Here is a 13,661-nt window from a genome sequence, read left to right on the forward strand (position 1 = left end):
CATGTGGATCCCGTGTGAAGAGGAAAATACAAACAGCAAAATAAAGGGCCTTTTATTTCTCACGGTGCTTTAAAAGTAATCACATTCGAGCTACAGAAAATATAAATCATGAAAAGAGGGCACACAACAAAGTGCCCTGGCTCATGATTTCTCATATTCAAGTTTTCAATGTTCTTTCACACATTCTGGTGCTGCATTTCCATTCGGAAATCCCCAGCCAATGAGGACCCTCCACTGCTGGGGTGACGGACCCCTCGCACAAACTGATGGACTTTGCACTAAGAAAGGAAATGTAAATGAGAGGGGCGGAGCCAAGAGCCTAAGGAATTAAACGGGTGGCGAGGCGTGTGAGTCCCTTCAGTCTGAGCAGCAGCACCCAAAGAGCGCCTGGTGCTTCCCTGCATTTTTTGCATTTGGATTCCCATCTGGAATTTTTACGTAAGAGCAGTTCTTGGGAAGAAGCATCCTTCAAAGTGTCAAATTCACCACCAGCGTGTCAGGCATTTCATACTTTGCCTCCAAAGGAGCTGAAGTCGCCTTGGTTACACAGTGCAGCTTTATGCTGGGGGAGGACAAGGGGCACCTCAGCAGGGCTGCCCACAGCAGTTCACCATGTCAAAGAAGTTTCTTCCCCAACTCCTTTTTGGTTCTCCTAATTCTTAGAAAAGATGACAAAGTTCAAGATGAACTCGTCTGAACCTCATGGGGTCTTTTCCTCCTTTTTCCTACTTTGTCTGTTCTGCGTATGACGGAAGTTTGGTGAAGCCTTTCATTTCAGTCAAAGCAGAGTTCAGGATTATGATACTAAGGACTTTTCTGACCGTGGCGTCCACTGTTGTTCTCATCAGGTCTGCTCATCAGTCATGCTTGGAAGGGGAGCGGGAAGAGGACAGTGCCCTTTGTGTTGGTAAGTCGGCATCTGGGCAAACCTGCTTAAATGAGGCACCTGTCTTGTCTCACCCTGGCTATGCTAATGGCACAGTGCTTCTTGGGTTACCACCCAGAATGTGCCAATGGTGGTCTGGGTGAAGATTTTAAATAGGGCAAATACTGCACCTCTGTGGACGTGATTGTGTGTGTGTGTGTAAACTATATGCCACATGTAGAGAGCAAAAACAATGACAGACATGATTTATATAGTGCCTTTTCATCCCCAACAACATCCTAAAAGCTGTTTGCACCTCCACTGCACTACACTAAACTGTGGCAGGTTAAGTCGTTCACTCCGCATCACCACAAGCCCAAGATAGACCCGGAACTACAGTAGCATCCCTGTGCCTTACAGGCCAGAGCCTCTGTCACTAAGGGGTATTTACACAAGTCCTGCTGTGGTAGTCCCAAAGGTCAACAGCTGTGACAGAAAAAGTGGATCAAGAACTGATGGGCAAATGGACAGGCAAAAATGAAAGGTGCTATATAATAAGACAGACCGATATAGAGGTAATATATCTGTCCTTGTATAACTGATTGATGGAAAAAATAGCGCTTTACAATGACGGTGAGAGAGTGAGATGGGAAAATATGAAATGTAGAATATTCTAGTACATTTAGACTAATACACTAGATATGAAAGGTACTGTATACCTCAATGGCACTATAAACTAATAAAGCTAAAATAAGATAGATGGGTAATTTAGTTGAATAGAAATAAGGTTATTTATAATAGTTGTGAAAGGCATTATATAATGTTATCTATCAAGCTGGACAGGAGGATTTGAAAGTCACTATATAATAAAACACACAGACATATATAGCTAGATAACCAAAAGATATGCAGTATATAGACAGTAAATACATTATGCAATACGAATAAGGAAGATAAAAAGATGAAATGTACTATACATGGTACAAATACATCAATACGGCAAAAGGCGCATCATAATGAGAGACACTGAAAGCTAAAGAGCTAGATTGATATGAAAGGCAGTGACGCATAACTAGCTGGACAGACCGATATGAAAGACATTGTGTGATAGATATTAAAAGGCACTATATAATAAAACCAACAGATGAATGGATAGATATGAAATGATCGTATATGACAGATATGAAAGGCACCATATAATATGACGGGTAGCTAGATCAGAATTGCACTATACAATAAGACCACTAACTAGCTAGCTAGATAGGCAAGGCACTATATAATGGACAGATAGCTATGACCCTCACTGTATTGTAAAGTGTTAGAGGTTTGAGTTTTTAATTGAGATTGCTGCTGCTGTGGTGGTGTTTTAATCTCCTTTGACTGACCCAACGTGTATTTCTAATATGGCTGGCCAGGCTGCAGTTCATCTTGCACAGCTGTGGTGTGGCCTAGCAGCTGAGGCCTTGGCCTCTGAGTCACAAGGCCGCTAGTTCAACCGACGCTCACTGTAGCTTCGCCCTCTGACCCTAAAGACGTCTCCAAACCTGCGCAAATGGATATCGACACTTATCCTGTGTCCTGACTTTGAAGTCGTCCTCAATGAAAACGTCAGGCAAATGTCTTTTAATAATCAGACTAACAATAAGATGTGCTTGGGCATATTTTACTGACAGGACTCGAGGAGGAATTTGTGTCATCAGATTATCTGTTTTTTATTGCTGGTCCCCAGAAATTGTCAGGTATGTTTGATTTATTATGTACTGTAAAGCCCCAGCTTTGCTGTGATGTTTATGTCCTGCCTTTCAGTCGCTCTTTCTTTCTGTTTATTTGGTTTATTGCTTTTGTATTTTGCTGACATACAGTATCTTATATTTGGCAGCCTTGTGTTGTAAACATGGCTTTCTTTTTAATTCCCTTAAGATATTGTCCACCATGAATGGCATACCAAATAAAAATGAATTTTTATTAATAAACAAAGCTGGCAACTGCAGCAGTCAGAGACATGTAATAGAAAACCGAGTGTATGAGCCGGGTGGGGCAAAGAAAAACGTGCGAGATTGTCAGATCAGCCAATCCCATCTGCAGAGTCTCACTTTTTACAAACCACTAAGGATTAGGGACAGGGTGGCTTTAATGGTGCTTTGCATTGTTTCTGTTTTGTGGGCCACCTTTTTGCCTGTCATTCCATCAATGGTGGAGTCTTACGGAACTTTTCTATTTTCTCTGACATTTTGACGTATATGTTATTATACGGTGCCTTTTTTTTTTTTTTTTTTTTTTTTTTTTTTTTTTAATATTAATGTAATCATTCCATACAAATAGATCAGTTTTTACAAAAAATAGGATTGAAAACAAATCAACTCCGACCCGTGAGAAAGAGAGCATGGCCAATGGGGTAAACCTTTATACAGTGCCTTTCTAATCTGCCTGTGTATGTATTTATTTATCTGTGTTATTACAAAGTGCCTTTCATATCTATCTACAGTATGTAGTGGTACTCTATATAGTAACTTTTATATCTGTCTATGTACTTCTGTTTTATCATATAGAGCCTTTCACATCTATCTATTTGAATAGCTTTTCATATCTGTCTATTTGTCTTCTTATAGAGTTCCTTTTCAGTTTCTATCTATCGAGATATCTTATTGTAGTGTCACATCTGTCTGTGTGTTGGTACTATGTCTAGTGCCTTTCATATCTATCTATGTATTTGTCTTGGTATATAGTGTCTTTCATACAATATCTATTCCATACAGTACCTTTTTATACCCATCTGTCTGGCTATTGTTCTTATTATGTAGTTCATTTCACAACTATCTATGTATTGGTGCCATGAATAGTACCTTTCATATCTGTCTCTGTAGTCCTCTAATTTTATAGTTTCTTTCATATCTATCTTATATGCTTTTCTTGTCTAGCTAGCTATCTGTCTTGTTATATAGCGCCTTTCACATCTGCCTGTGTATAGGTATGAGTTTAACTGCCTTTCACATCTCTCTCTTTCTCTTCTGGATGGCTGCTTCTTTCGAGTCCCTTCTCTGCCAAGAGGCACTCTCGTTGTTCCTGGCTGTTGAATTCCCAGAATGCTAATGAACTGCCCCATTGTCACTGTGTGACCCCCCCTCATCCGTGCCCCATTCCCCTCTTTCTCTCCTTCATAAAAGCTGAGCCCAAGGAGCAGTGAGTGACATTTTCCCCATTCAGAGCCCCTTCTCTCGTCTTTGGAGGACTTTTGTCGAGATCTTGCAGGCAGCCTGCTTGCTTTTGCCAGATTTTGTGTTGAAGAAGCTGTTGCTAGGTTACCCACATACTTGGTAAAGCACTGTGGTGGCAGTCCGCTCAAGTAACCGTGTGACCCCCAGTGGTACTAGGATTGTGATGGACCTGTGCACTCTAAATAGTGTCAAAAAAAACCGGTGACGGCCCTGGACCAAAGTGTTAATCAGGGAAGGCAGTGTGTGACATACGTATCACAAGTTCATGCTCCTTTAATTCACCGGGGGGGGGGGGGGGGGGACCTGAAACCCGAAACCCACATCTGCCAAGAATGTAGACATTGTGAATCCAAAAAAAAACTATTTTTATTTGTCTTTGGTTGGCACCCCTTTTCCTAAACACACATACATATCCTTTGTGTCCTTCTGTCAGGACACAGCACTAATGAATCTAGAATGTTCTGCAGGGACGAGAATAAAGGACAGCCACGTCCATGGCCAGTCTTTATGCAAATTGGGTGCAGATTAAACCAGTTGACCCGGCCCTAATACACTGACCTTTCATTTCAGTATTTCAGATTAATAATTTAATAATGAGGTGTAAATGAAACGGGAAACCGCAGTTCAGTCTAATGTGGTGACATTCATGTCTGCATACGTTTATCATGAAGTGTCTGCTTAAATAAAATGGAAGAGAAAAAGTGAAGAACTGAGATTTATGGGCCACACATCACTTGGATGATTATTCTTAGAAAGAAAAACTCTGCCATTTTAAGAATGACCTGGTGTAGCCGAAAAAATTACAAATGAGTTATGTCATCTGCCACATTTGGCTTCTAGTTAGGAAGCTGGGTAGGAATAAAAACCTGCAGGTATGATGACACGTTTGGGCTGAGCTTGTACAACACTTTTGTAGGTTGAGACCCCCAATACCTGAGCCTCTGAAATCTGGGGCCAAACTTTTATATTATAATTTTATTTTCATTATTAAAGCACAATGCAAAATACAACACTCCACTTTCCTAACCTGCTTATTCAGTGCAGGGTCACAGTAAAGCCTGAGTGTCTCCCAGCAAGGACAGGGCACAGGGCAGAGTCAACACCTGAGCAGGACACCAGTCCATCACAGGGTGAACACACACACACACACACACACACACACACACACACACACGGGTCAGTTGAGCAAAGCCAATTGAACTAAGCCTCATTTATTTGGACTGTGTGCAAATTTCACTTGGTGAGTAACCAAAATGTAGACACTGGTCCCTGCCACTGTGCCATCATGCCACCCACAAAAAAAAAGGTAAAATTATTTTAATACAAGATATGATATTCTAGATTGCTGCCAACCATAACTACTGGCCTCTATAACACAGTTAAAGTATACGTTGCAAAGAAAAAGAAGGTTCTGACAGTAATTCAGCAGGACAGACACAGTCTTCTCTAAATTGTTCTACATCTGCCCTTTGCCACAGGACTGCACCAACATGTCCTTATGAAGGCACCGATACCCTTTACCTATCCTTAGCCTAAAAAGGAAATTTTCTTATGGGCTGAGGACACTTTTTTTTGTTTTCTAATTACGTTCTCTGATATAAATTTCAAATTACCTAAAGGATTTATGTTTACAACGGTGCACCCCAAACACAGAACACAAGTGCTAAATGCGGTCTGCACTCGGTGTGGGATCATCCTGAGACAGTCACATCTTAGTCTGTAGTCATCGTGTCGGGACGGTCTGTTGGGTGTAGCGCTGCTGCAGTGTGCACTTGAGCTGTGTGGGTGCAAAGGGGAGCAAAGTCTTGTGTGGACTTAAAGCAGTAGCCTCAGTCGTGTGTTGGTGAGTGTTATAAAGTGAGCAGCTGCACGGACAGTTCAGACACAACACAAGTATGTATGTGCAAAGGCAACCATTTTAACCTTTACAAAAAGACACAAATCATAAAATGGATATACATACTGCATGCACTTCTTGCTTGCTCCCTCAAGGTTGTGACTGTTCACTTCATTGATGGACAGGAGCACGAAATTCCTCGTCTACGTCCGAGTTGTTGTAAATGTGACCCTTGATGGCCGTCACATCTATCGACAATTCACCAATCAAAGCACTGCACTCACTAGAGCCATCCTCTGTTTGTTTGGACAGGTGGGAAATGGCAGCTTTCAATTCAAAGTGTCTTTCATGTTACGTGCAATGTCACTGAAATAAACGTTTATAAAACGCATGCATGTATTTCATGACACATTTATTTATGCTCGCATAGCATTTTGTTATAATTTGTCAGATTTTAAAGTATAGATAATTTAATATCTAATACTGAGCAATTCCACCTGTCCTCCTGCGTAGACTAGGCCTCACCCCAAGCATCTGAATCCTGCACTGTAATGGCCTGCTTCTGCCTAATACAAAATATACTTAAAATATCCCATAACTATATTCGAAGAGAAAAAAAAAAACTAAAATATCTTTGGCTTAAAGACCACATTGAAAAAATTATTTTTATAAATATATTTATTAGCAAAAAGGAAAAAGTTTCCTGAAAAGGCCATCCATGGCAAACAAGTCCCAATACGTCAACCAATTAATAATGTGAGAAACGGCATTAAAATCAACAAAACCAGTAAATCCAATTAAAATGCAATGAGATGAAACTCCCAATGAAAGTTTTCAGGTTTGTAGTAACTGTTTGCTTTTTGTTTTTTAATATTTTGTGTGTGTTTGGTGTGTTGGAGGTTTGCTCAAATCGCTGTGACGGGGGATCAGTTTGCCGATATGAGCAGCTGTCTAAAGTACAAAGGAGGAAGATGTTGTGTACAAATTACACCGGGAGAGTTGGAGTGTCCTCTGTCAAGACAAATTTGTGATGGTGATCTCGACCATAATTGAAGTCGTGCAGAGTGTTTTAAGGATCGGCGATGTGCGAAAGAGAGTTGCTATGGGCCGGACATTTTAATGCATTGATTATTAACTTACTTACATGAGGTGTGGCCTTTCATCTGAGATTTATTTTAATGTCACAGTGCATTCGTTAGGGTGGGCCTGACCCCCTGCCCCAAATATAAGTTTAGTATGAGTTTTGCTCTAACATGTAGATGGTTCACACTGCTATTGTCCCACATCTGATAAGTTCTTATATACCTTTGGGCAAAGTGAGGACTGATGTTCTCAGAATGGCCTATGCTCATAGTAGCTGATATATCAAAATATAAAAATTTATCATGAGCTTGATGACTGGTCATTTGACCGTCTTCTCTGTGTTATCTGCAAAACTGGAAAAAGAAGAATACAAAGGCGGTAATGATGTTTAAGAGGAGATTCTAATAAACTGCTATTCAAAGTCTTATCAAGCCATTATTACTCTTTGAATATTATGCTATTATAACAACCTCAACTCGGACAAAACTGTGGCAGTGTGGAAAAGGCAAATAAAAAATGAAAACAGTGTATAGACGGTGACCTGAAAACAATAAAACGGCCCATTATTTGATGTTACAACTCATGAATGTTATTGCTTTTGTAAAAATAAACTCATTTTATTTTGAAACTTGAAACATACAGTACATTCAAAAAAAGTTTGGACAGTAAAGAATTTCCTACCTGTAACATTGCCTTTCCTTCTCACAACACTTAACGAACACTAAGACACTGAAGACTCCAATTTATTCAGTGTTTCAAGTGTCATTTTGTCCCATTCTTCTTGAAGGCGAGTCTTAAGGTGTGCAACAAATGGGGTCTGCGTTTCAAAATGTGCCAAACATTCTCAATCGGGGACAGTTCAGGACTGTAGGCAGACCACTCGAGCACCCGCACCCTCTTCCTGTGCAGCCATGCCTTTTGTAATGTGCGCTGAACGTGGTCTTGATGAAACTTGCATGGATTTCCATGGAGGAGATGTCATAAAGGAGACATTTGTTGCACCAAAATCTGTGCTTTTAGGCATTACTGGTAGTAAAATTATCATGCGTCACAGGAAAATTAATGGAAGGAATTATTAAGGATAAGATTGAGCAACACATGGCAAGGACGGGAGTTATTAGGAATAGTCAGCATGGAGTCCGAAGAGGAGGTCGTGTTTTACTAACAATTTGGAATTCTATGACGAGGCAACAAAAGGATACGACCAGAGTGGAGCTCATGATGTTATTGATGTGGACTTTCAGAAAGCATTTGATAAGGTGCCACATGAGAGGTGGGCATCAAACTAAGAGAAGTGGCAGTTCAGGGTGTGGTGTATAGATGGGGGCAGAATTGGCACAGACACAGGAAGGAGAGGGTGGTGGTGTGAGGAACCTCATCAGAATTGGGTGATGTTAAGTGTGGTGACCAGCAGGGGCAGTGCTAGGGCTGCTGCTATTTTTAATATAAATGATTTACATTGGAATATAAGGAACAAGCTGGTGAAGACTGAAGATGATACCAAGATAGGTGGATTGGCAGATAATTTGTTTGAATCTGTTATATCATCACAGAAGGACTTGGACAGCAGACAGGCTTGGGCAGATTTGTGGACGAGGAAATTTAATGTCAGTAAATGTAAAGAATTACACATAAGAAGTAAAAAAGTGAGGTCTGAATGCACAATGGATGGTCTGAAAATCGAGAGTCCACCTTATGAGAAGATTTAGGAGTCATAGTGGACTGCCAGACAGTGTTCAGAAGCTATTAAGGAGGCTAACAGAATGTCCGGTTATATAGCGCCTTGATGTGTGGAGTACAAGTCACTGGAGGGTCTGCTCAAGCTTTATAACACACTGGTGAGGCCTCATCTGGAGTCCTGGGTGCAGTTTGGGTCTCCAGGCTACAAAAAGGACAAAGCAGCACAAGAGAAGGTCCAGAGAAGTGCAACTGGGCTGATTCAGGGCTACACGGGATGAGTTATGAGAAAAGATTAAAAGAGCTGAGCCTTTACAGAGATGAAGAGGAGACCTGACTGAAGTATTTAAAATTATGAAGTGAATTAGTCCAGTGGATCAAGACCGTGACTTTAAAATGAGTTCATCAAGAACAAGGGGACACAGTTGGAAACTTCTGAAGGGTAAATTTCACACAAACATTGGGAAGTTTTTCTTTACTCACAGAACAATTAAACACCAAGTCGTGTGGTAGACAGTAAGATTTTAGGGACTTTCATAACTCGACTTGAAATAATAATAATAATAATAATTCATTACATTTATATAGCGCTTTTCTCAGTACTCAAAGAAATAAGTGGATAGGTCTGGTGAGCTTTGTGGGGCTGAATGGCCTGTTCTCATTTAGATTGTTCTAATGTTCTTCTAACTGGTGCCTTCACAGAAGTGTAACTTGCCTGTTTGCCCAGGGCACTGACACAACCACATGCCATCACGGATGCTGGCTTCTACACTTGTGGCTGGTAACGGGCTGGATGGTCCTTTTCTTCTTTGCTCCAGATATCCAGTGAAGTCTGACATCTCTGCTTTGCTTTTGTTTGCATTTTCCGTCCCCTTCCATCTTTTTTTTTTTTTTTTTTCCCCCCAAGTTGGGTTTGTAATTCTGCATTTTCGGATTATGGCACCTCTTTAAATGATACGACGATAGATTCTATCTCAGAGTTACGGAGGTCTGCAGCAGGACCCTTCTCAAACTTTCATAACTTATTACTAAAGAATATTTTCTTTGTTCCAGGTACTGTGTTTATTTTTGAGATTTCAGTTTTGGTTCTCGGAGAATATGAATTTATTAGTATTTTGAATGCATCTTTTCTCTAGAAAGTCACTTTAATTAACAGGTTAAAATTTCAAATGAAAGTCTGAAACATTTTCATGTTAAGTCTTGGAAAAACTAGTGCCCAGTCTTATATTTTTTTAAAAATGCATTTAATTTATGTATCGCTTCCAATATTAATATAATTTACAGTATGGTTCAGTTTACTTCAGGGATAAATGCATAAAATATATTTTAAATTATTCCAATTTTTGTATATTGTAATGTATTTTCCATAACATAAAATAATAGGACTATGTCCTATAAAGCATACATAACATATTTTTGAATATAGTGTAAATTCTAGGCATAATATACAATGCAATTTTTTAAAGTATTTCAGTATATTTTAGCATATAAAGGGTGGTGCACAAAAAACCAAACTGTCTCCGATTGGCTGGCTTGAGCTGTTATATTGTTCCTCTTGGGCTGCAGGGATCCAAATGAACACTCGCCTTTGGCAGGGGTGCCCCTCATGTAGCAGGTCTCGAAGACCGGGCAGACATGATGTCACTGGTCCTTGAGCGGTGGACGTGAGACAGACAGACAGACAGACAGACAGACATAGACAGATATACTTTATTAATCCCATGGGGAAATTCACATGTCTGCTCTTCCCCTCAGAGCCCATTAGACGCCACGTTGTCACTCCAGCAGTCTGGGCACACCTTGGCATGTTGACTTCGTGTCTGTGGACTGTGTTTCTGTGCCTGACGGTGAGAGTCTGGTCTTTTAATTCCCTGCTTAATTATTTGTCCATATCACAGTGCATTGGCTGGTGGCCATGTCCTGCCCAGATTGTGGTTTGAAGCCCACAGACCGCTTTTATTTACTTCTGTCGCTTTCTGTATTCACTTTCATGAATGTCATTTCAAATTCAGTCAGTTTTACTTTAAACACCAAGATTTCATCCTCTTATCTTGGCACCAACAGGCATAAGGAAGAAACCAAACCTAACAAGGCATGGTCGGGCACAAAGACATCCCCAACCCGACATGACCACATGCCTTTGGCTTATGGGACAAAGGTGGAGACCGCGTAAATTTTTATTAAATGTGCGTAAAAGAAAATGACGGGGCAGGTGTGACCATAACTGATCCAAGGGGCACACAATGTACTGTAGCCGATGCCCAGTTCCTAATGGGCCTCTCAAACTCATCTCCTCCTAACAAAAAGTGTTTAAAACATTGAGAAACTAAAAAGAAAAAGTGTGCTGGCCGAGAAAATGCACTGCTGGCACATTCCTGAGACAAGCTGACCATGCCGGAGTTTACCATTCTGTTGCTATTTGCGTAAACCAAGTCGACATGTTTAGGATTTTGTAGCATTTAGATGCCTAAAGCAAACAAGGAACAAAGGCTGAGCTCACAGGAGGACAACTTCAGCATGGCGGGCATGAAGAGGAGATCCATGGGGCAAAATAGGTAGTCCCTGGTGTGACGATGCAGGTTCCCTCCACGTTCCCATCATCTTTACAGGAGCGCTGAACCCGACACTCTCGGTAATGTCACCGAGATGAGCTGACAAATGAGGACGCTTCTCAAATGAAGCCAGGGGATAATTGCAGAAAGTGCCCAAGTGCTTTTATTAAATCCAACAAAACGGTGTCCAAAGTTCAGTGCATCATAGGTTCAAAAATCCATAAAAACAAGTGTTCAGTGGGGATAAAAACATAAATAAATAAATCCATTAAAATCCAAGGTTAAAATGCAGTCTCAACTCTTCCCGATCTCAGCCCACCTCCGTCTCTCATTCTCCCCGGCTCACCCATTGCTCCTGCAGCCGACGGAGACCCAACAGCCTCGAGCTCCTTTTGGCCGACCTCCGCCTTGGCTTCCATTAAGGACATCACTGCCAGACCATCCGAAGTCAGCTCTCCTCCCTTCATCCTTCGCGCTCACACAGTCACTCCTCAGATCCCTTGGGAGGACACCTGCCTTGTTCACCCCACTCCAATAGAACATTCAGTGGGGCGGACTAGCCCCTAGACCACCCCAACCTAACGCTCTTTCACGGGGCCCCAGCTTGTGTTGTCTCCTCCTTACGGGCGGCCAGAACATAGCTGCTAAGATGGCTCTTTCACATCCTTTAACATCCTTTTTCTTCCTCTATTCATCTATCTTCCCCGATCCATCTATCAATCCATCTCCATTTATCCATCTATATCCCCCCTTTCCTGATGTCGACCCGTATATTTAGCCCCGTCTCCCCACGCCTTCATGGCTGCAGCACCTTAATCACACGCCACAGGAAGCCAAAGAAGCAATTGAGAATGAACACACCCACACGTGCAGGTGTGACTCGCTCCAACTACCTCGTTAACTCCCTGCGGTCGTGCAATCGCGCCCATGGAGAACGACACGGCTATGCGGATTTAAAACCCGCCCCTTTTTTAAAGCCGTGGACCCGCTATACCACAGCTGGTACCTGGCATGGGAGCCGAGGACCTTCTGAGCACTTCCCAGCCCACAGTGGGCTTCTATACTGCGGTGGCATGTTCTTTGTGTGTCTGCATGGGCTTCCCGTGCTGGACAAGAATGAAACTGAGCTGGTGGGCTTGATCAGCAACTCCACATGAGATGTGCTTTAATCAGTACAGACAGGGGGTCAGGCATTAAAGGGGCTATACAACAGACAGGAAAAAGGCACTATATACTCAATTGATGGAGAGGTACAGGAGTCGCTATATGGATAGACGTGAGAGGTACCAAAGTAATAAATAGGTGGGTATAAAGGACACTATATAATAAGTAGAGGGATATAAAAGTTACTATATAGATAGAAATAAAAGGCATTATATAATAAACTCACTATATAGACATAGAAGATAAAGGCACAATATAATAATATGAAAAGCACTATATAATAGAGAGAGAGAGAGGAAAGGTACCTTGCAATAGACAGGTGCATAGAAGTGGTAGGTACTGTATCATTAATTAATAGACCTGTCTGTCTCAGAACTATCCAAAAGATAAGTTATTATATTTATTTTTAAATCTACTTATTAAGAATTTCAAAAACAAATGACATCACTTTTCTACACAGTCACCGCTGTTTGCGATGCAATTTTCCCAGCGTTGTACCAAGTTTTTAATGGCCAATTACTACTCCTCAGCCCTTCAGTTTTCAACAAAAATATAAAAGTGCGGAAACCTTTTGAACGTCTTCGTAGTTAAAATGTATTGTAGCGAGTTCCTCTTACTATAGATAAGGAGCCCGCCACACACAAAAAACTCCTATTCTTAGGAAAAATAATTATATTATGTATGGAACTCGACAGAACCTTAGCACCTATTTGATGTCCCCAGATGGAGTTGTTTTTATGAATTTATACAAAAAAGAAAAATAATCGCCCCAACAAGTATTATAAATATTCTTTTGTTTTTTAAAGTCAAATAAAGCCTAATTAATAGGTCCCCCTTTTACCCTTCTATAATATACAAAAAGAAATCAAGAAAGAAAGCAAGAAAACGCAGAAAAAGAAAAACCCAGGAAGAGAAACAGAAATATAACCTACTTATCAATGAATTCACAGAACATAACCGACTAAATACACATATACAGTAATCCCTCGCTATATCGCGCTTCGCCTTTCGCGGCTTCACTCCATCGCGGATTTTATATGTAAGCATATTTAAATATATATCGCAGATTTTTCGCTGCTTCGCGGGTTTCTGTGGACAATGGGTCTTTTAATTTCTGGTACATGCTTCCTCAGTTGGTTTGCCCAGTTGATTTCATACAAGGGACGCTATTGGCAGATGGCTGAGAAGCTACCCAGCTTACTTTTCTCTTTCTCTTGCGCTGTGTTTCTCTGATCCTGACGTAGGGGGATTGAGCAGGGGGGCTGTTC

General features: G+C 41.1%; 1 protein-coding gene across 2 annotated transcripts in view; it reads left to right on the forward strand.

Annotated features, from left to right (window-relative positions):
* The first annotated feature begins 350 nt into the window (after positions 1-350).
* egf (epidermal growth factor) overlaps positions 351-13,661 on the forward strand; it is a 95,891-nt gene continuing 82,580 nt past the window's right edge. For both annotated transcript variants that reach the window (XM_028805107.2, XM_051929758.1), the window contains exon 1: positions 351-907. In XM_028805107.2, coding sequence (XP_028660940.1) covers positions 703-907 — 205 coding nt within the window. In that variant the 5' untranslated portion in view covers positions 351-702. The remainder of the gene's footprint in view (positions 908-13,661) is intronic.

This window comes from Erpetoichthys calabaricus, chromosome 7 (genome assembly GCF_900747795.2).
Source record: "Erpetoichthys calabaricus chromosome 7, fErpCal1.3, whole genome shotgun sequence".
NCBI lineage: Eukaryota > Metazoa > Chordata > Cladistia > Polypteriformes > Polypteridae > Erpetoichthys > Erpetoichthys calabaricus.